At 39.1% G+C, this 22,181-nt stretch overlaps 1 protein-coding gene across 2 annotated transcripts in view; it reads right to left on the minus strand.

The window, feature by feature from the left end:
- LOC128696474 (motile sperm domain-containing protein 1) overlaps positions 1-22,181 on the minus strand; it is a 59,665-nt gene that overhangs the window by 35,831 nt on the left and 1,653 nt on the right. For both annotated transcript variants that reach the window (XM_070094747.1, XM_070094748.1), the window contains exon 2: positions 13,875-14,024. In XM_070094747.1, the coding sequence (XP_069950848.1) occupies positions 13,875-14,013 (139 nt within the window). In that variant the 5' untranslated portion in view covers positions 14,014-14,024. The remainder of the gene's footprint in view (positions 1-13,874; positions 14,025-22,181) is intronic.

Raw genomic sequence — 22,181 nt, forward strand, 5'->3', positions numbered from 1 at the left:
GTGTGTTTCTTCATAATGAAAGGTGATTTAGTGGCCTGCAACAATATTAACGGTCTGATGGAAGCATTTGGCATCGACTACGAACCCAGTCATAGATTCATCAAAAACGTGTCTGAAAGTTATCTTGCTGCATAATGGCAATAGTAAACCATCAGTCCCTGTGGGCTATGCACCACATATGAAAGAAACTTATGAAAATATAAAGCAACTGTTGCAATGCATGAAATATGATGAACATCAATGGCAGCTCTGTGGTGACTTAAATGCTGTTGTTCGTGATGGGCTTGCAGGACGGATACACTAAGTACTGCTGCTTTCTATGTGAATGGGACAGTCGTGCAAGAGGTTCCCACTACAACATCAGGAGAGACTGGCAACCTCGTCAGTCATTGGAGCCTGGGATGAAAAATATTCAACATCCACCTCTCATTGAACCAAACAAAATTTTGCTACTGCCACTACACATAAAACTGGGGCTCATGAAAAATTTTGTAAAAGCTATGAACAAATCCAGTCGGGGATTCAAGTACAGTAGTACCTCGGGATTTGAACTTATTTCGTTCCAGAAGGCTGTTCGAGTGCTGATACAAAACGAATTTGTTTCCATAAGGAATAATGTAAATTAGATTAATCCGTTTCAGACCCAAAAAATTACACTTACGAAAGCACTTACATAAATACACTTACATAACTGTTTGTGTTTTGAGCTGTTCATATCCTGAGGTACCACTGTATGTATTTAACATCAAAATTCCCCTCACTGAGCAACACTAAGATAAGAGAGGGAGTCTACAATGGTCCTCAGATTCGAGCTTCTTAAAGATGGTGACTTTAAATCAGACTTTCCTGGGGAGGAGAAAGCTGCTTGGGAAGCATTCAAGTTAGCGGCGAAGGGATTTCTCAGAAACAGAAGGGAAGGCAACTATAAAGAATTGGTGGAAAACCTCATCAAGGCTTACAAGAACATGGGATGTACCATGTCACTTAAAATCCACTGTTTGGACTCACATTTAGACTATTTTCCAGTGAACTGTGGGGCAGATTGGTGACGAACATGGTGAAAGGTTTCACCAAGATATTTCAACCATGGAATAATGGTACCAGGGCAAATGGGGCACAAGAATGCTTGCAGACTATTGCTGGACATTGGCAAGAGATGATTCTTCAGCCTACTATGTGTGTCAAGCAATAAGGCAGGGAGTAGGTACGGATTAGAGTTTAAAACATGCTGACACATACTGTACGTTATAATAAAATAATCATATATTACATGTCTTGTATCTTTAAACCTATAGCCAATAAGCATTTTTCAAGGTGATATTTGGACTCTGGACATGAAAATACAAGAATTAACTAATCTCATTTAAGAAGCATACAACTTTTCAAAAATTGTGATAATCAGTGATAATCAGTCCCTCAGCCTGGAGTCAATGTGTTCAGTCCATCAATCTTGAGAAAAGTACAGCACAGGCATGGAGAAGATGCTTATATATTGCAGACAAGTGAGATGAAGCAGTGCAGTAGGGATGCAGGGTCATCAGTAGAAAAATTCCACTAGTGTAAGTAGGTTATATCTATAGGTTGGGCAAGCACTGAAAAATTCCCTGTATCAAGATTCCAAGATGTTGCTGTGTCTAATTCTCCAACTTGTTGATTTTCTAAACTATTTACATCATATCTGTCAGACACAGCAAGTGATATATTTGACTATATGCTACAGTGCCACATGAGATGCACAATGGTTGGAGGAAATTTGGGACGGCAGCAACAACATGCACCTGTAGGCCATTCTCATACCTTTGCTCAAAACTTTATTCACCCTTCTTCACCCAGTACCTTGTCTTCACTCACTAGCTTGCATGCTCCCTCCCACTAGCTCCCATGCTCCCTCTCACTAGCTCCCATGCTCCCTCCCACTAGCTCGCATGCTCCCTCCCACTAGCTCCCATGCTCCCTCCCACTAGCTCCCATGCTCCCTCCCACTAGCTCCCATGCTCCCTCCCACTAGCTCATATGCTCCCTCTGACTAGCTCCCATGCTCCCTCCCACAAGCTCCCATGCTCCCTCCCACTAGCTCACATGCTGTACCATGAGGAACCTGATCTTTGAGCAGGCATAAATGAGGATGTTTGACAGGAGTGGAGGCAACTGGTGTTTGGGGTTTCATGTTGCAATAACTGAATAAGAATACTACTGCCTTATTATTTTGTCTTTAAAAAAAAAATATGTTTATGCTATACATCTGCAGTTAATGCAACATTTAAAGTAAAATTTAAAATAAAGATGACCAAAAAACTTTTAACAGGGAAAAAAATGTATTGATGGAGTGCAATGTTAAAGGGGAGAGTATGAAGTATAGTCACAGTGCTTACTGTATCAGAGAACAAAGACATCACAAGAAACTATCTTTCATATTCCTTGCATCCATTTATTTCTAGTATTCTCTATCAAAACTCAGTGCAAACAAAAGGCCCAAAAATATGGAGGGGAAAAAAATAAAGTTATCTACTTAATGAATTCAGTGCAATGTAGACCCAGTAAGTGCAATAAAAATATTTTTAATCTTTGAAAATAATACAGAAAAGCTTATTTTCCACACCATTCCATAATCTTACAATACATAGTTTTCTGATGAACAGTACCTGAAAAAGCCCATGGTAATGCAATGCATTGTGGGCAGACACAAGATTAAACTTTCAAAATTCATATTTTTATTCCTTTATGTGCTGTACAAAGATAATGTAGTTCACATGTAATAAAAATACTGTGAGGCACAAAAAAAAAAAAAAATAGTGTGCAAATGCATTTTCGGCAAAATCAACAAAAATGTAAAAAAAAGATATTTTATATAAGTGAACTTATAAGGAGTTAGGAGACAACACATACAAAGACAAGGTATTTAAGTAGTGACAATTTAAGTGTCAGCAACTTAATCTTAACTTTATCTTAACTTTTATCTTATCATAATTAACGTAGCCTTGCCTGCAAGGTAACAAGTTTTAGAACTATGTACCATACTAAAGTACCTTGCAGCTCAGTGGTAGTGTGAGGGCTCACATCTGATGGATCCAGGTTCAATCCTGGGGGCAGGGGGGGGGGCAAATATCATAACATTCTAACAGTAAATAGGTACAGTGGTACCCCGAGTTTCGGCCATAATTCGTTCCAGAAGGCTGTTCGAGTGCTGTTACTGAACAAATTTGTTCCCATAAAGAATAATATAAATTAGATTAGTCTGTTTCAGACCCCCAAAAATACACTTACAATAATACACTTACATAACTGTTCAAGTTGGGAGCTGTACGAAACTTGGGGTACCACTGTACCTGGGTGTTAGCTGACTTTTATGGGTCACATCCTAGGGAAGGGAATCAAAGTACTCCAGTGAAAAAAAGCCATACCAATTGGATATCTTGAGTGACTCTGGGTTACTTACCCTCTACATTCAATAGAGTATTATCAAGAACAAAAAAAAAAAAAACAATACTGCAACTGGAACAGTACACAAGTAGCCCACACATAGGACAGAGGAGCTTAAGTCAATGTTTTGGTCCAACCTGAACCATTTACAAAGTCATAAGCACCTCTCTCCTATGTGTGGGTTATTTGTGCAGTATTATGGATATGGTATTATGCATATTCTGAGACTAAATTTGTGGAATTATGTACACTGTACTGTACACAAAATCTGATAAAAACTTGCAACCAAGTACAGAATTTCAAAACTACCACTCATAAATGTAAACATAATTGGTACATAAGGATACACGATGGACCAGGAGTGTGTGAGCAACCTTAAACCAAGACAGCAATGCCTAAGCGTACGTAATAAGGCAAATAGATTATTGGGATTTATATCAAGAAGTGTAAGCAACAGAAGTCCAGAGGTTATACTGCAGCTTTATACATCATTAATAAGGCCTCACCTAGATTATGCAGCTCAGTTCTGGTCTCCATATTACAGAATGGATATAAATTTGTTAGAAAACATTCAGCGTAGAATGACTAAATTAATATATAGCATTAGAAATCTTCCTTATGAAGAAAGATTGAAGACTCTTAAATTACATTCACTTGTTAGACGAAGAATGAAGGGAGACCCGATCGAAGTGTATAAGTGGAAGATAGGTATTAATAAATGGGATATTAATAAGGTCTTGAGAATATCTCTCCAAGAGAGAACCTGCAGTAATGGATTTAAATTAGATAAGTTTAGATTTAGAAAGGACATAGGAAAGTATTGGTTTGGAAATAGGGTAGTTGATGAGTGGAACAGTCTACCTAGTTGGGTTATTGAGGCTGGGACCTTGGGTAGTTTCAAATTTAGGTTGGGCAAATGTTTTGTTAGTGGGATGAACTGTAAAGGACCTGCCTAGTATGGGCCAACAGGCCTGCTGCAGTGTTCCTCCTTTCTTATGTTCTTATGTTCTTAATATATTTTTTTTTGCAACATGATGGCCATCTCCCACCAAAGCAGGGTGACCCAAAAAAGAAGGAAACACTCACCATCATTCACACAATATCACTGTTGTTGCAGAGGTGCCTGGATATGACAGGTTAGATATCACTCCAAACAGCCAATATCCCAAACCCCTCATTTAAAGTGCAGGCACTGTATTTCCCATCTCCAGGACTCAACTTTGCCTAGCTGATTTCCCTGAATACTTTCACAAAATACAGCGAAACCTCGTTTTTCGGCCAATGCGTTTATTGCTCGATTCGTATTTAGGCCAGTTTTTCGGCGGAAATTTTACTCCGTATCTTGGCCGTTGCCTAGTAAATCGGCCAAATTAGACGAGTCAGCCCGCCTCCCGCCGGTAGGTGAGTCAGTCATCTTTTGTCTGTCGGTGGGTGAGCATATACTCCGCGCATTCATCCAAACATTTCCTTAAAATCCATTGTTTTTGGTGTTTTTTTTATTAACTGTGACTGTGAAATAAGTCACCATGGGCCCCAAGAAAGTTCCTAGTAAAGTTCCTTAGGTAAAGAAAGTGAGAAACATGATGGAATTTAAGAAGGAAGTACAGTAATAGAAAAACATGAGAGTGAGTGATGTGGAGAAGTTGTTGTTGTTATGGATCAGGGAAAAAGCAGATAGTGGGATATAGTGTTTCAGAGACGATCATTTGTGAAAAGGCAAGGCAGCTGCATGTGGATCTCGACAGAATATTATTCAATGGAGAGAAAAAGAGAGGTTAAGAGAGTGGTGAAGCAATGTAAAAAGAGAGCAAATGAGAGAGTGGGTGAGATGTTATCAACAAATTTTGTTGAAAATAAGAAAAAGTTTTGGAGTGAGATTAACAAGTTGAGGAAGCCTAGGGAACAAATGGATTTGTCAGTTAAAAATAGGAGAGGAGAGTTATTAAATGAAGAGTTAGAGGTATCGGGAAGATGGAGGGAATATTTTGAGGAATTGTTAAATGTTGATGAAGATAGGGAAGCTGTGATTTCGTGTATAGGGCAAGGAGGAATAACATCTTGTAGGAGTGAGGAAGAGCCAGTTGTGAGTGTGGGGGAAGTTTGTGAAGCAGTGGGTAGAATGAAAGGGGGTAAGGCAGTTGGGATTGATGGGATAAAGATAGAAATGCTAAAAGCAGGTGGGGACATACTTTTGGAGTGGTTGGTGCTATTATTTAATAAATATGTGGAAGAGGGTAAGGTGCCTAGGGATTGGCAGAGAGTATGCATAGTTCCTTTGTATAAATGCAAAGGGGACAAAAGAGCGTGCAAAAATTAGAGGGGGATAAGTCTGTTGAATGCCTTGGTGGGATACGGCCGGTTTGTTGAAAGAAGTCTGTTGAGTATACCTGGTGAAGTGTATTGTAGAGTTATTATTGAAAGAATTAAGAGTAAGACAGAGAGTAGGATAGCAGATGAACAAGGAGGTTTTAGGAAATGTAGGGGGAGTGTAGACCAAGTGTTTACAGTGAAACATATATGTGAACAGTATTCAGATAAGGCTAAAGAGGTTTTTGTGGCATTTATGGATTTGGAAAAGGCATATGACAGGGTGGATTGGGGAATAATGTGGCAGATGTTGCAGGTGTATGGTATAGGAGGTAGGTTACTGAAAGCAGTGAAGAGTTTTTACGAGGATAGTGAGGCTCAGGTTAGAGTATGTAGGAAAGAGGGAGAATATTTCCCAGTAAAAGTAGGCCTTAGACAAGGATGTGTGATGTCACCATGGTTGTTCAATGTATTTATACATGGGGTTGTAAGAGAAGTGAAAGCGAGGGTCTTGGCAAGAGGTGTGGAGTTAAAAGATAAAGAATCAAACACAAAGTGGGAGTTGTCACAGTTGCTTTTTGCTGATGACACTGCTCTTGGGAGACTCTGAAGAGAGGTTACAGAGGTTGGTTGATGAGTTTGGTAGTGTATGTAAAAGAAGGAAGTTAAAAGTGAATATAGGAAAGAGTAAGGTGATGAGGATAACAAAAATATTAGGTAACAGAAGATTGAATATCAGATTGGAGGGAGAGAGTATGGAGGTGAATGTGTTTAGATATTTGGGAGTGGACGTGTCAGCAGATGGGTCGATGAAAGATGAGGTGAATCATAAAATTGATGAGGGGAAAAGGGTGAGCAGTGCACTTATGAGTCTATGGAGACAAAGAACTTTGTCTTTGGAAGCAAAGAGGGGAATGTATGAGAGTATAGTTTTACCAATGCTCTTATATGGGTGTGAAGCATGGGTGATGAATGTTGCAGCGAGGAGAAGGCTGGAGGCAGGGGAGATGTCATGTTTGAGGGCAATGTGTGGTGTGAATATAATGCAGAGAATTTGTAGTTTGGAAGTTAGAAGGTGCAGGATTGCCAAAACTGTTGTCCAGAGGGCTGAGGAAGGGTTGTTGAGGTGGTTTAGACATGTAGAGAGAATGGAATGAAACAGAATGACTTCGAGAGTGTATAAATCTGTAGTGGAGGGAAGGTAGGGTAAGGTTCGGCCTAGGAAAGGTTGGAGGGAGGGAGTAAAGGAGGTTTTGTGTGCGAGGGGCTTGAACTTCCAGCAAGCATGCGTGAGCGTATCTGATAGGAGTGAATGGAGACAAATGGTTTTTAATACTTGATGTGCTGTTGGAATGTGAGCAAAGTAACATTTATGAAGGGATTCAGGGAAACTGGCAGGCCGGACTTGAGTTCTGGAGATGTGAAGTACAGTGTCTGTACTCTGAAGGAGGGGTGTTAATTTTGCAGTTTTATAAACTGTAGTGTAAAGCACCCCTCTGGCAAGACAGTGATGGAGTGAGTGATGGTGGGAGTTGATGGTGGGAGTTTTTCTTTTTTGGGCCACCCTGCCTTGGTGGGAACTGGCCAATGTGTTAATAAAAAAATATTAAAAAAAAAAATTATTATTCAATATTGTTCAATATTACACTAATATCAACTCTATGGCTTATTTATCTATTACAATTGATCAAATATGACATAAAACATGGTATATATTCTTGAAAGAATAAAATATGTCATTATATGGCAAGTGGTCGCCGTCACTCCCACAGCTTCCCATGCTTCCCCTTCTGAGGTATAAAAGACAATGGAGTTTTGGAGTGGCTAACTACACTAGATCACTAGTGCAGTAAGAAAAACGCTGAAGCAAACACGATTTTCTCGGAAAAAAAAAAACACCAAAGAGGACCTACATCACGCAGAGAAAGAGGCACTGCCAGGACACAAGCCTATGAAAGAGGCTTACCAAAGCCCCGGAGAGGGCTTTGATACCTAAAGTCTTTATAGAAGGGGATTCCCCCTCCAAAAAATAATCAGTCTTCCCTCTCTCCTCCCCTGTCTTCCATAAGCCAACAAGAGTTTTCAATAAAGGTATGTAATAGTGATTTAAATGTTCACTTATTTATTTTATTTAGTTCTCATTGTTTTGTTTATGTAAAACTATAGTTTATCTTTAAAAAATGCATTTTTTGTGAATAGTTTTGCGTGTCTGGAACAGATTAATTGTATTTACATTAATTCTTATGGGGAATATTGCTTCGAATTTAGGCCAACCTTCTGGAATGGATTACAGCCGAAAAATGAGGTTCCAGTGTATTACCCTGCTCACACTCCAACAGCTCATCAGGTCCCCAAAACCATTTGTCTCCATTCTGTGTGGATGATTACCAGCTCCTGTGCTAAACAGCACACCCCACCACTTTTCAAAAGCCTGAACTTGCTAAAAATACAAGACATACACTCATATTATTGTACCTACTACACATACAGAACATTAAACTCCACTATAAACCCCCACTTGAACGTCTCATTGACAGTTACAACAGAACGCACAGTCACAATACAAGGCATAAAGCACTCTTCAACATCCCTCAGGTCAGTCTCACACTATGCAAAAATGCAATGCACAAAAAGGCCCAAAGATCTGGAACTCACTACCGGAACTGGTAAAGGATCCCCTGACTACTTATAAATTTAGGACTTTGCTAAAAAAAAATCTTATCTCTCAATACTAACCAGATCAACCAAAATAACTTCTAATTAGTCATATTATGTGACCTCTAGTCTTTTAAACATCTGCCAATCCTTGAAATATTACTGACTGAACCATTAATTGTAATATAGGTTTTATTATGTGCAACTTCAAGATTATTATTCTTATGAACCTCCACCTTGACTACCTCGCATTAGTTTTTTTTTTTTTTTCAACAAGTTGGCCGTCTCCCACCGAGGCAGGGTGACCCAAAAAAGAAAGAAAATCCCCAAAAAGAAAATGCTTTCATCATCATTCAACACTTTCACCACACTCACACATAATCACTGTTTTTGCAGAGGTGCTCAGAATACAACAGTTTAGAAGCATATACGTATAAACATACACAACATATCCCTCCAAATTGCCAATATCCCAAACCCCTCCTTTAAAGTGCAGGCATTGTACTTCCCATTTCCAGGACTCAAGTCCGACTATATGAAAATAACCGGTTTCCCTGAATCCCTTCACTAAATATTACCCTGCTCACACTCCAACAGATCGTCAGGTCCCAAGTACCATTCGTCTCCATTCACTCCTATCTAACATGCTCACGCACGCTTGCTGGAAGTCCAAGCCCCTTGCCCACAAAACCTCCTTTACCCCCTTTCGAGGACGACCCCTACCTCGCCTTCCTGTCCCTATAGATTTATATGCTTTCCATGTCATTCTACTTTGATCCATTCTCTCTAAATGACCAAACCACCTCAACAACCCCTCTTCTGCCCTCTGACTAATACTCGCATTAGTATTAAGATTAAATAAGATTGTAATAAAGTTAACCACTATTGTCTTGTCTAGTTTCAAGTAGTTACTATGTACATGTACTAGGATTAGACTGCCCGAAATGCCCCGGCATGATAAGTGACTTTCTTTGTACTTAGCAAACCAAAATTGTAATTACACATTGTAACCTTTACAAAAAAATAAATCTATCTTATCTTTATTCACTCCTATCTAACACACACACACATGCCTGCTACATGTCCAGGCCCCTTGCACACAAAACCTCTTATACCCCTTCCATCCATCCTTTAATACTATATACTACATGGAAATACTGCAACAGCAAATCTGATCTGTGTAATGAGCTTATGCAAAATAAAAATAAATCCTACCCCCATGCAGTGCATGATGGGAAAAGCAAAACTCTGACCCTGTGTTTTGATTCTTGCTATTGAGTGACAATGTTAAACATACTGAAATAAAGATGATTTTGAAATAGGGCTCAAGTTGAAATGTTAGATTTTTTACAATTTTCCTAAGGAAAGTCAAGGTCCCCCATCCTCCCCCTGATTTGTTTTATGGGTTTTTACCAGGTCTGCTTGTTACTGGGATGCTATAAACCATGACCAATCATTCTTGGTTATACTTTATCTGAGAAACCGGGCAAAACTTCGATTTTTCATGTTTTTAAATTTGAACTTGTGTAAAAGTGGCCAAATTTCTGACTTTTGTGCACTTTACAGGGTAACTGCAATAGTTAAAAGAGTAGTTTCTTGTGCTCAATTGCTAGAATGGAAGGTATACCAGGAAAATAACTAAAAATTTGGTCAAATTGAGCAATGGAATAAAAGTAGGACTCAAAATAGGTAAATATTTTTGATGACCAAATTGCATCCAAAACAAACAAACAAAGTTTATTTCTTTGCAAGGTTACAATGAGATTATGAAATTACAATAATGGGGTACAATGCAAAGAGAGCCACTATCATGCCTAGGCATTATGGGTAGACTTAATTTAATGGCTTACATACTACTTAATACTAAAGAAATTGATCAGTTTGTTTATGTTATGCATCTTCTTTGGATATAGCAGACAGTAGTCTTATTCTAATTACAATAGTTTCATTAATGAATATTGGATTCAAATTATGGGAATATAACATTGCGAGTTGTTGAAAGTAGTTTATAGTATGAGAATGCTACAGTTGATGTAAGGCAGTATTGTTTTGGGTAGGTATTTATACGACAAAGTAGGATTAATAATGTATGAACTTTGGACGTCTAGATATGAAGTTTAAGATTTGGGTAATTTTTGGGTCAAGTTAAATATTGTGTATTGAATATTTAGTTTGGGGTGAGTTAGTGGCTTTTGAGAAAAGCCTTAAACTGGTGTTCAGACCTGGTTACTTTAGTGTTTACTGGTAATGAATTCCAAATTTTGGGGCCCTGTATGTGCACAGAGTTTTTACACAGTGAGATATGGACAAGAGGTACATCAAAAAGAGATCTGTGTCTTGTGTTGTGGTCATGTGTCCTTGTGGTCGTGTGTCCTGTTAAGGCTGGTGAGGAGAAGTTTGAATGGAGGGTTTATGTTTGAGTGTAGTGTTCTGTGTATGTAGTAGGCACATGAATAAGTATGGATGTTCTTAACGGTGAGCAGTTTTAGGCTTTTGAATATTGGTGGAGTATGTTGTCGGGAGTGGGAATTTATCATTCTGACTGCAGCCTTTTGCTGGGTTATTAGTGGTCTTAGGTGATTTAATGTTGTTGATCCCCATGCACAAATTCCATATGTGAGATAAGGGTAGATGAGTGAATGATACAGTGCAAGGAGAGGTGATAGTATGCCCACTGCCTTAGAGATTTTCTTAGAAATTTGTTATATGTGTGTCTGGAATTTAAGGCTGCTGTCAAGGTGGATTCCTAGGAATTTTCCCTCAGTGAGTCTTGTGATGGGTGATCCGTTTAGCATTATGTTAAATGGAACATTTGCAGCTCTGTTTCCAAACTGAATGAAACAGGTTTTTTCAGTACTGAGGGTAAGCTTATTTGTCATCATCCAGGTAGATATTTTCTGCAATTCAGCATTAACAGTGTTAGCCAGTACGACTGGGTTTGGGTAAGAAAAGACGTATGTTGTGTCATCTGCAAATAACATAGGTTTGAGCAGCTATGATGCATTCGGTAGGTCACTGATGTAAATGAGAAAGAGAAGTGGGCCAAGGACACTTCCTTGTGGGACACCAACTGTGACTGGCTGAGTGGAAGAGTTTGCTCCATTTGTGTACACATATTGGCTTCTGTTACTAAGGTATGACTTTAGGTAGTTGAGGGAGTGCCCTCTTATACCAGTGTGTTAACTGAATGTGCAGCAAATCATGGTCAACAGATAAAAATTCTCTACAATTTTAGAAGTTTTTTATTCAGAACACTGTCAGCACTTAATTGTAGGGGATGTGACAGTGAAAGGGTTAACTATGGAAGAAAAAAAAAAAAGAGAACTGGGCTGGAGCATGTGAGTACTGATGTGAAACACTGCAGCTATAAGAAGGCTCGAGTCAGAAGCTATGTCATGTTTCAAAGCAATGTGTGGTGTATAATTCTGAGGGCAGAGGAGCAGCAGCATTTAGAGGAGGGAGCAAAATAGAACCAAGAGGGTGTATAAATCTGGGGTGGAAAGGAAGGGTGCAGGTCATCCCAGGAAGGGATGGGGGAGTGTGAAAAGGGTTTGCATTGATAAGGGCTTCAGCATTCATCAGGCGTGTATAAGCATGTCACATGGGAGTGCAACAGGACATGATGTCCTGTTGGAGTGCAAGATAAAATTTATACAGGGATTCAGGAAAAATGGTTAACCAAACTTAAATCCTGGAGGTGAGAAGTACACTGTCTGTGCCCTAAAAGAGGGATAGGGATGCTGCAGTTTGGATGGTCATTTGAGGTGTAATGTTTATGCAACTTTGGCATGCACGCACGTGCACACACCCACATGCCTGCACACATACGCACACACACACACAGGGGTGGGTAGATTGCATTTTCTAGGAATGCAAGAAGGCCTTTGACACAGTTTCTCACAAGAGATCAGTGCAAAAACTAGAGGATCAGGCAAACTATAACAGGAAGGGCACTGCAATGGATCAGAGAATACCCGACAGGGAGGCAACAATGAGCCATGGTATGTGACGAGGTATCACAGTGGGCATCTAAGACGAGTGGGGTTCCACAGGGGTCAGTCCTAGGACCAGTGCTATTTTTGGTATATGTGAATGACATGACAGAAGGGATAGATTCAGAAGTGTCTGTTTGCAAATGATGTGAAGTTAATGAGGAGAATTAAATCAGATGAAGACCAGGCAAGGCTACAAAGAGACCTGGACAGGCTGGAAGCTTGGTCCAGCAACTGGCTCCTTGAATTTAACCCTGCCAAATGCAAAGTCATGAAGATCGGGGAAGGGTAAAGAAGACCACAGACAGAGTATAGGCTAGGTAGCCAAAGATTGCAAACCTCACTCAAGGAAAAGGCTATTGGGGTGAGTATAATACCGAGCACATCTCCCGAAGCACACATCAACCAGATAACTGCTGCTGCATATGGGCACCTGGCAAACCTGAGAATAGTGTTCCGATACCTCAGTAATGAATCATTCAAGACTCTGTACACAGTGTACGTCAAGCCCATACTGGAGTATGCAGCACCAGTTTGGAACCCACACCTGATCAAGCAAGTCAAGAAATTAGAGAAAGTGCAAAGGTTTGCAACAAAGCTAGTTCCAGACCTAAGGGGAATGTTCTATGAAGAAAGGTAAAGGGAAATCGGCTTGATGACACTGGAGAACAGGAGGGTTAAGGGAGACATGGTAACAACATACAAAATATTGCGAGGAATTGGCAAGGTGGACAGAGACAGGATGTTCCAGAGATGGGACACAGAAACAAGGGGTCACAATTTGAAGTTGAAGACTCAGATGAGTCCACGAGATGTTAGGAAGTATTTCTTTAGTCATAGAGATGTCGGGAAGTTGAATAGTCTGGCAAGTGATGTAGTGGAGGCAGTTACCATACATAGTTTTAAGACGAGATATGAGACAGCTCATGGAGCAGAGAGAGAGAAGACCTAGTAGTGATCAGTGAAGAGGTGGGCCAGAAGCTATGTCTTGACCCCTGCAACCACAAATAGGCGAGTACAAATAGGGGAGTACACACAAAAAAACACACAGACACACACACACATACACATACAGTTTTTCACAAATTACTGTTGTATATAATACAACTTAAACTACTTTAACTAGAGACATGCTTTTCCTTTAGGTGTAATAATATTTACAGTAAACTATTTGATCATAAAAAAAAATGAATATACAGAACTGAAATGGAGGATTTTTCTCTGTGACATCTATAAATTTTCAGTAAAGAGTGCTACTACAACAGGGCAATTAATATTTTCCACAAACTGAAAATGACAACTGAATTTAAAACCTGTTTAGCCTAAGCTAACACAGTTGGTAGTTTATAAAATATTGCATTTCATAACAATCTACATTAAGATGCTTATTTTCTTCAACATTTTTGGAAACATGCAATTATTAATAATTTTTTAAGAAAAATACATTTCACTTCTACTTTTTATAATGTACATTTTAAATAAACTCTGAAGAAAACTCACCTGAGTAGGAGATATGAAATTCATAAGGGTTGCATAAAGTTACAATTTGCTTGTGAGTACTCTGATCAGCAACGTAAAAAGTAAGCGACTGGGGGAAGACGAAAACTGGGAGTTGTCCATCCAGCCAACTAGGTTGCATCACCACATTACCTGACCATAAAAAATTAATAATCCAATAAAAGTCAAATGCAATTTATTTCTGCTGGGGTTCACTCTAGGATGAGCCAAAATAAATGACTAACAACTAGGTATCTCTCTGCTTCTACATGAACCTGGGCAGCAGATTTAATGAGACTTACCCACTCATCTCAACATTTCCTGGAAATGAACCCTGGTCCTTTCTGATGATACGCCCAGCTACCACTGAGCAATGAGCATGGAAATTCTATGTTAGGTAAAAGGACACAGGTGCAACTAATGTGACATTTTATTGTGGTAATGTTTTGCTCTCCAGGGGCTTTATGAAACTTGACAAAGCTCCTGGAGAGCAAAATGTTGACACAATATAATGTCATATTAGTTGCACTTGTGTCCTCTTACCTAATATATTGTCGGTAATTCTACCAACACATATACATGGAAATTCTAGACTGACAGGGGTCATGCAGTGCCTGGGAAGCTTCCAAGCATCACTCAAGTACAGGAGTATGTCTCTCATCCTCTCAGTTAACCCTTAAACTGTCCAAGCAGATCTACATTCACATGCGTAGCGCTCCAAAAGTAGATCTATGTTTTTTTACATATTTTCAAATAGTATAACAAAAAAAAAAACATAGATCAAAGTTTTTCTTACACTTTTTCAAATGTAAAAAAAGAAAAGATCTACTTTTTTTACATACTTTCAAATGTTGAAAAAACGTAGATCTACATTTGGACAGTTTAAGGGTTAAGACAGACCTGTATCAGCATCAATGCACACTCCATGAAGGGTTACAATCTATTATGCTGAACAATTCTTTCATTCTATATTGTCCCTGTTCTTGTCTATCATTCCTTCATTTTGATGTACGTACCTAGCTTTGTCCTAAATATACTGCTAATTAGAATTTTTTTACTGAATTACTAAATACCTGCAATATAATAAAAACTAAGTACAGTAGGGCCCCGCTTTATGGTGTTCTGCTAATACGGTGATTCTAAAAAAAAAAAAAAAACTTTTTTTTTTTTTAGTTAACTAAACTTAAGTTAACCTAACATAGATCAGGAGTTAATTTCCTGGTCAGGTCAAGCTGGATTACATTAAGTTTTCGACTACATGATGAGTCATCAGTAAATAATTTTATTACTGCCTTACGTAACACTGACTAGCTGGGCGAGTTAGCGGACAGCCACGATATTGATGTGTCCAAATATTCCTACACACAACCCATATCCTCTAAATAGACATCATCCAATAAAAACGAAGCAGATCTCAGCAAAGAGACTAAACAGCCCCTGGCTTACCAATAGTATACATACTTAAATCCATCGATAAAAAAGCATTTACAGTAGACCGTCATTTAGCACGAGTTTATTTGGCATGATTTGGGTATAGCACGATTGAAGAATTGCGGCACAATTTTATGTAACACGTCGTATGATGAATTTAACACGGTTCAGTTTGCGGGAAGGGAAAAAACTTCTCTTTTCCTCAAGCAGCAGCCTTGTTGTGGTTCAGCTGGGGAGACCTCCTGTCGTTCCCAGCCTCCCCCACCCACCCCCGACACCACCCCACTATCAAAGCATTTGTACTTCATACTGTCCAGTGCAACTTCTCTGCTACAAGCTTGTGGTTGTGAATTGTGTTTTGATCTTTTAATTGCTGTACCATGACACCCAGTAAGCATATCAGCGTTTCTCAAAGTGGCAAGAAAAGGCATAAGCATTTAAGTCTTAGAATTAACGAAGGAAACAAAGATATTAGATAAGACATCCTGTGGCCATAATAAAGTGTTACTTTGTACACATAAAAAAGAGGTAAACATAAGTTTGTGTGACTTACTGACTGAATGACTTACTGACTGAATGACTGACTTACTGACTGAATGACTGACTTACTGAATCACTTGACTGACTTACTGAACAATTTGACTGACTTACTGAATGACTTGACTGACTTACTGAATGACTTGACTGACTTACTGAATGACTTGACTGACTTACTGAATGACTTGACTGACTTACTGAATCACTTGACTGACTTACTGAATCACTTGACTGACTTACTGAATCACTTGACTGACTTACTGAATCACTTGACTGACTTACTGAATCACTTGACTGACTTACTGAATGACTTGGCTGACTTACTGAATGACTTGACTGACTTGCTGAATGACTTGACTTACTGAATGACTTGACTGACTTACTGAATGACTTGACTGACTTACTGAATGACTTGACTGACTTACTGAATGACTTGACTGACTTACTGAATCAATACCAGAACCTATACCATCCACCTCAGCCCAGTAGGGCCACAGCGTAACTCTCCACTCTCTTCACAATCATCCACAAACACCAGCACCCACAATTTAAGGTAAGAAATATTGTTATTTCTGTAACATTTGCAGTCTTAAGCAGTAAAAACAACATAATACATCATAATAATGAACTACAATTACATTTTCACTTTTATTTTTGTAAGATGTGGAGGCCTAAAAAAAGTTGTTTGGCTTTTTTGGGGCTCTCAGGAATGTAACCCTATTTTTCCCATAAGTTCTTCAGTTCATCTAACACGGTTTTACCTAACACGGTGTTTTCAGGAACATAACTACCATGTTAAATGATGATCTACTGTATATGAAAAACAATTCAGACAGGGCCTAATAACAAAAGAACTAACTAAACAATACACCTCAGTACTTACTAATCTAATACGGAAGTCCAAACAAATGTATTATGTAAACAGATTTCATGAAATAAAAGGTGATATGAAAAATACCTGGAAAACTCCCTCTGAAATTTTGGGCTCTAGAAAACTGTCTAGAAACAGAGAGATTAACTTAGCGAAACCAGACGAGCCATACATACAGCCTAAAGACACTGCCAACAAACTTAATGTCTTCTTTTTTTCTTTTCTACTATAGGATTAAAACTAGCAAGCAAAATCCCAAAAGCAAATACTCAGCCAAAAGACTACCTCACAGGTAATTACCCACATACTCTATATATAGCACCAACAAATACTACTGAAGTCTCACTAATAATTAAATCATTAAAAACAAGGCAGGAGACCTAAATAACTTGCCACCAATCATGTATAAAAAAGCAGCTCATGTGCTGTCCTCCATTATTGCAACACTATTTAACAAATCTGTTGAATCTTCAACATTCCCATCCATATTCAAGACATCAAGAGTCACCCCGATCCTCAAAGGAGGCAATCCTACAGAACTAAATAACTAAATCTTTGAAAAAATAATACATAAACAAATCTACTACTACCTCCTACCACATAACATACTGAACCCCTGCCAGTTTGGGCTTAGGCCGAAAAAGAGCATGAATGATGCAATTATTCAGATGCTCGAATTACTATATACAGCAAATGAAAAAATGAATATCCTCTGGGGCTCTTCACAGACCTATGGAAAGCATTTGATACAGTAGATCACAATATCTCGCATCTAAAACTAGACCATTACGGGGTCAGAGGACATACTCTCAATTACCTACAATCTTATCTTAGTGGTAGACACCAGTATACATAAATGGCATGAGCTCCAATACTCAGCCTGTAGTTGTTGGAGTGCCACAGGGAAGTGTCCTAGGTCCTCTACTCTCTTATTTACATCAGTGACCTCCCAAATACATCACAACTCCTTAAACCAGTTCTATTCACAGATGACACCACTTACATCTTCTCCCACCCAAACCTGGCTATGTACTTAGTAACACTGTAAACAGAGCTACGTACATAAAATATCAAACTGGATGACAACAAACTTGGCAATAAATATCCAGCTAAACATATTGATAAATCAGTCACCCATTACAAGACACACTGAGGGCAAATTTCTAGGTCTCCACCTTGACTGTAATCTTAAATTTCAGATCCACATCCAGCATATAACCAAGAAAGTTCCCAAAACAGTAGGTATCCTTTCCAAGATGTGATACTATGTATCCCAAAGGGCACTCCTTACCTTATATCACTCTCTAATATACCTTTACCTCACCTTTGGTATTTGTGCTTGGAGATCTACCATGGCCAATCCCCTTAAACATTTAATAACCCAACAAAAAGTGGCGGTTCAGATGATCGCAGATTCAAGTGCCAGACAACACACTCCACCACTCTTCAAAAGCTTGAACTTACTTAATATGCATATTATACACACTTATTACTGTGCCTACTACAGTAGACCATTATTTAACATGGTAGTTACATTCCTGAAAATGCCGTGTTAGATAAAAAAAACGTGTTAGATAAACTGAAGAACTTATGGGAAAAATAAGGTTATGTTCCAGGGCGCCCCAAAAGAGCCAAACAACTTTTTTTTAGACCTCCAGATCTTACAAAAATAGAAGTGAATATGTAATTGAAGTTCACTGTCATGATGTATTATGTTTTCACTGCTTAAGATTACAAATGCAACAGAAATAATAGTATTTCTTACCTTAAATTTTAGGTGCATGTCTTTGTGGATGATTGTGGAGAGTGGAGAGTTATGCTGTGGACCTACAGGGCCGAGGTGGATGGTAGAGGTTCTGGTACTGAAGTCGATGGTTGTACTGGAGTGTGCATAAATTCTGTACAGTAATGGATTTCTGTTCTATTTTACCCCACAGCACATTATACAACTGATGGTAAGGCACCAGCTGCTCAAGACAACATTTCAGGGTCCTCTTCAGTGAAAAAGTCAGTAAAAAAGTCAGTCAGTCAGTCAAGTCAGCAAGTCAAGTCAGCAAGTCAAGTCAGCAAGTCAAGTCAGCAAGTCAAGTCAGCAAGTCAAGTCAGCAAGTCAAGTCAGCAAGTCAAGTCAGCAAGTCAAGTCAGTAAATCAGTCAAGTCAGTAAGTGTCAGTCAGTCAAGTCAGTGTCAGTCAGTCAAGTCAGTAAGTCAGTCAGTAAACCAGTCAGTCATCACACAAACTCACATTTACCTCATTCTTTTTATGTGCACAAAGTGACGCTTCATTATGGCCACAGGCCATCTCTTGTCTAATACTTTTAAATGCTGAAACCTTTTCTTGCCACTTTCAGCAACACTTGTATGCCTACTGGGTGCAAGGATTGCTTGGCAGATTTAAGATGTGGCAATTAGAAAATCTAAACTCAATCCACAAACAAAAATAAACACAGCTAGCTCCTAGCAGAGGATGGTTCAACACGTATATGAACTGAAGACTGGGGCAAGGGTGGTGGTGGGAGTGGCGGAGGGTGGCGGGGGATGGTGGTAGGTCTCCCCCATTGACTCAATGGTCTAACCCACATCCAGGAGTATCCCATGGGTGATGCTCCAAATTTTTTCCCCTCCCGCAAACTGAACCGTGTTAAGTTAATTTTACGAAGTGCTGTATAATATTGTGCCACAATTCTTCAACAGTGCTATAACCAAAACATCCCGAATAAACCCGTGTTAAATAATGGTCTGCTGTGTATACGTATACAGAACATTAAACTCCAATATCAACCATTCACTCAAACTTCTCCTAGATAGCTTCAACAGAACACACAGGCATAACACGAGACACAAAACACTTTTGACAACCCTCGTGTCCATCTCACACTATGCAAAAATGAAGTGCACATAAAGAACCTGAAGATTTAGAACTCTTTGCCTGAAACAGCAAGAGGTCCCCTGCCCATAAATCAATTTAGGACTATACTCAAAAAACATCTCATCTCTCAGTAACAACCATACCCACACTATGCTAAACTAATTAAATTTAAAGCAAATCTCCAAAATATTGTTTTTAACACATCGGCTGTCTCCCACCAAGGCAGGGTGGCACGAAAATGAAAAACTTTCATCATTATTCACTCCATCACTGTCTTGCCAGAGGCACACTTATACTACAGTTATAAAACTGCAACATTAATACACTTCCTTCAGAATGCAGACATTTTACTTCCCATCTCTAGAACTCAAGTCCAGCCTGCTGGTTTCTCTGAATCCCTTGATAAATATTACGTTGCTCATACTCCAACATCACGTCAAATCCTAAAAACCATTTGTCTCCATTCGCTCCTATCTAACACGCTCATGCATGCTTGTTGGAAGTCAAAGCCCCTCACACACAAAACCTCCTTTACCCCCTCCCTCCAACTTTTCCTAGGCTGACCCCTACCCCGCCTTCCCTCTACTACAGATTTATACACTCTCGAAGTCATTCGATTTTGTTCCTTCCTCTCTACATGTCCAAACTACCTCAAAAACCCCTCCCTCACCTCCTCCTAATTTCCAAACTATGAATTCTCTGCATTATATTCACACCACACATTGCTCTCAGACATGACATCTCCACTGCCTCCACTGTTCTCCTTGTTGCAACATTCACCACCCATGTTTCACACCCATATAAGAGCGTTGTTACAACTATACTCTCGTACATTCCCCTCTTTGCTTCCAAGGGCAGAGTTCTTTGTTTTCACAGGCTCCTAAGTGCATCATTCACCTTTTTCTCCTCATCAATTCTATGATTTAGATCATCCTTCACAGACCCATGCTTATGCCACATGTGTATAAGCACAAAGTGAAATCATACTGGTCAACAGACTGCCTGATTGCAACCCCAGGTTTCAGTGATATAATGCCAGTGAATCGATTTGTGCTGATGTTACGTATGCTTTACTTCTCAGACAAAACCAGGCCTGACAGAAACGACAGGTTTGTGTATCTGAAAGAGAAATTCAATATGTATTTTTATCCCTTCAGGAAGCTTGTAACTGACGAGTCTTTGATTCTGTTCAAAGGAAGACTCTCTTTCAAGCAGTACATACCAAGCAAGAGGAAATGCTTTGGTATAAAGTTGTTTGTGCTTTGTGATTGTTACGGTGGTCTGGTATTGGATATTATTGTGTACACTGGAAGTTATACATTGCAAAATACCAGGAAGTTATTGGGAATCTCTGGTGATGTGGTTAGAACAATGATAGAACCATACCTTGGTAAGGGGCATATATTATATACTGATAACTGGTACACAAGCCCCTCACTCAGTGATTTTTTGCGAGTGAACATGACAGATGTGTGTGGCACAGTGCGTGTAAATCGGAAACACATGCCCAGGTTTGTCGCTGGCACTCGTAGAGGTGTGGTGCAGGCGTTTGCTGCCAATGACATCATGGCATTTCGGTGGCATGACAAACGAGACGTCACACTGTTGTCATCAGTTCACCCTAATGAAGTGGCAGACACTGGCAGGCAGCATAGAGAGAGCAATGAACCCATTCTAAAACCTGCAGCTGTGATTGATTACACCTTCAATATGCGTTCAGTGGACAAATGTGACATGCAGATTGGGTTTGCTGATTGTGTTCGCAAGAGTTATAAGTGGTACATAAAACTCTTTTTCCATCTTCTGGACATTTCCATGTTCGATGCTTATAATATGTATAAGATGAGGACCAGAAACAAACCACAATACGGCAAATTCTGTTTGTCTGTCATCAGACAAATAGTATTCAAGTACCAAGGAAGAACACCTGCAATAGACCGCCCACCAAATTATCAACAACTACCTTCTTGTCTGAAGCATGGTGATCACTTCCTGGTAAAACTGCCTGCTACTGCTTTCAAGAAAAAAGTTCAGAAGAGGTGTTATGTCCGTGCACATACAAAAAAATGCCCACAACAATGCAGAGACACTCGTTTTATGTTTGAGGAGTGTAAAACACCACTGTGCATGACACCATGTTTCAAAGACTTCCACAGACTGCAGAACTTCTAGAAACATTCCCTGTGACTGTATATGTGTATAAAAATATAGAAAAATAGTAATAAACAACATTTCATATCGTTTGTTTGAGTAAATATTTTTTATAAACAAAACAATGACAAGAGTGTTTATGCCCTTATTGTGCAGTATTGAAAAAGAAAAAACTTACAAAATACTGATCATATTGGTCTCACAGGCAATAAAAGTTACTTGGAAAAAGAAAAATTAAAAAATAATAGAAATTAGTACATAAAGTAAATAAAAGAATACCGGGAGACGGCAGTCGGCGATGTTGCCACATTGTCCCCCTTTTTCATCAACTTCTCGCCTCCATATCTCGGTAAGTATTGATGGTAAAATTTTTTTGTTTAGCCTATAATATTTAGAAAAAAAAAAACTATTTTCTCATAAGAATTTTTTTTTTTTTTTTAATTTGGCCGGC

The sequence above is a fragment of the Cherax quadricarinatus genome, chromosome 47 (genome assembly GCF_038502225.1).
Source record: "Cherax quadricarinatus isolate ZL_2023a chromosome 47, ASM3850222v1, whole genome shotgun sequence".
Lineage (NCBI taxonomy): Eukaryota > Metazoa > Arthropoda > Malacostraca > Decapoda > Parastacidae > Cherax > Cherax quadricarinatus.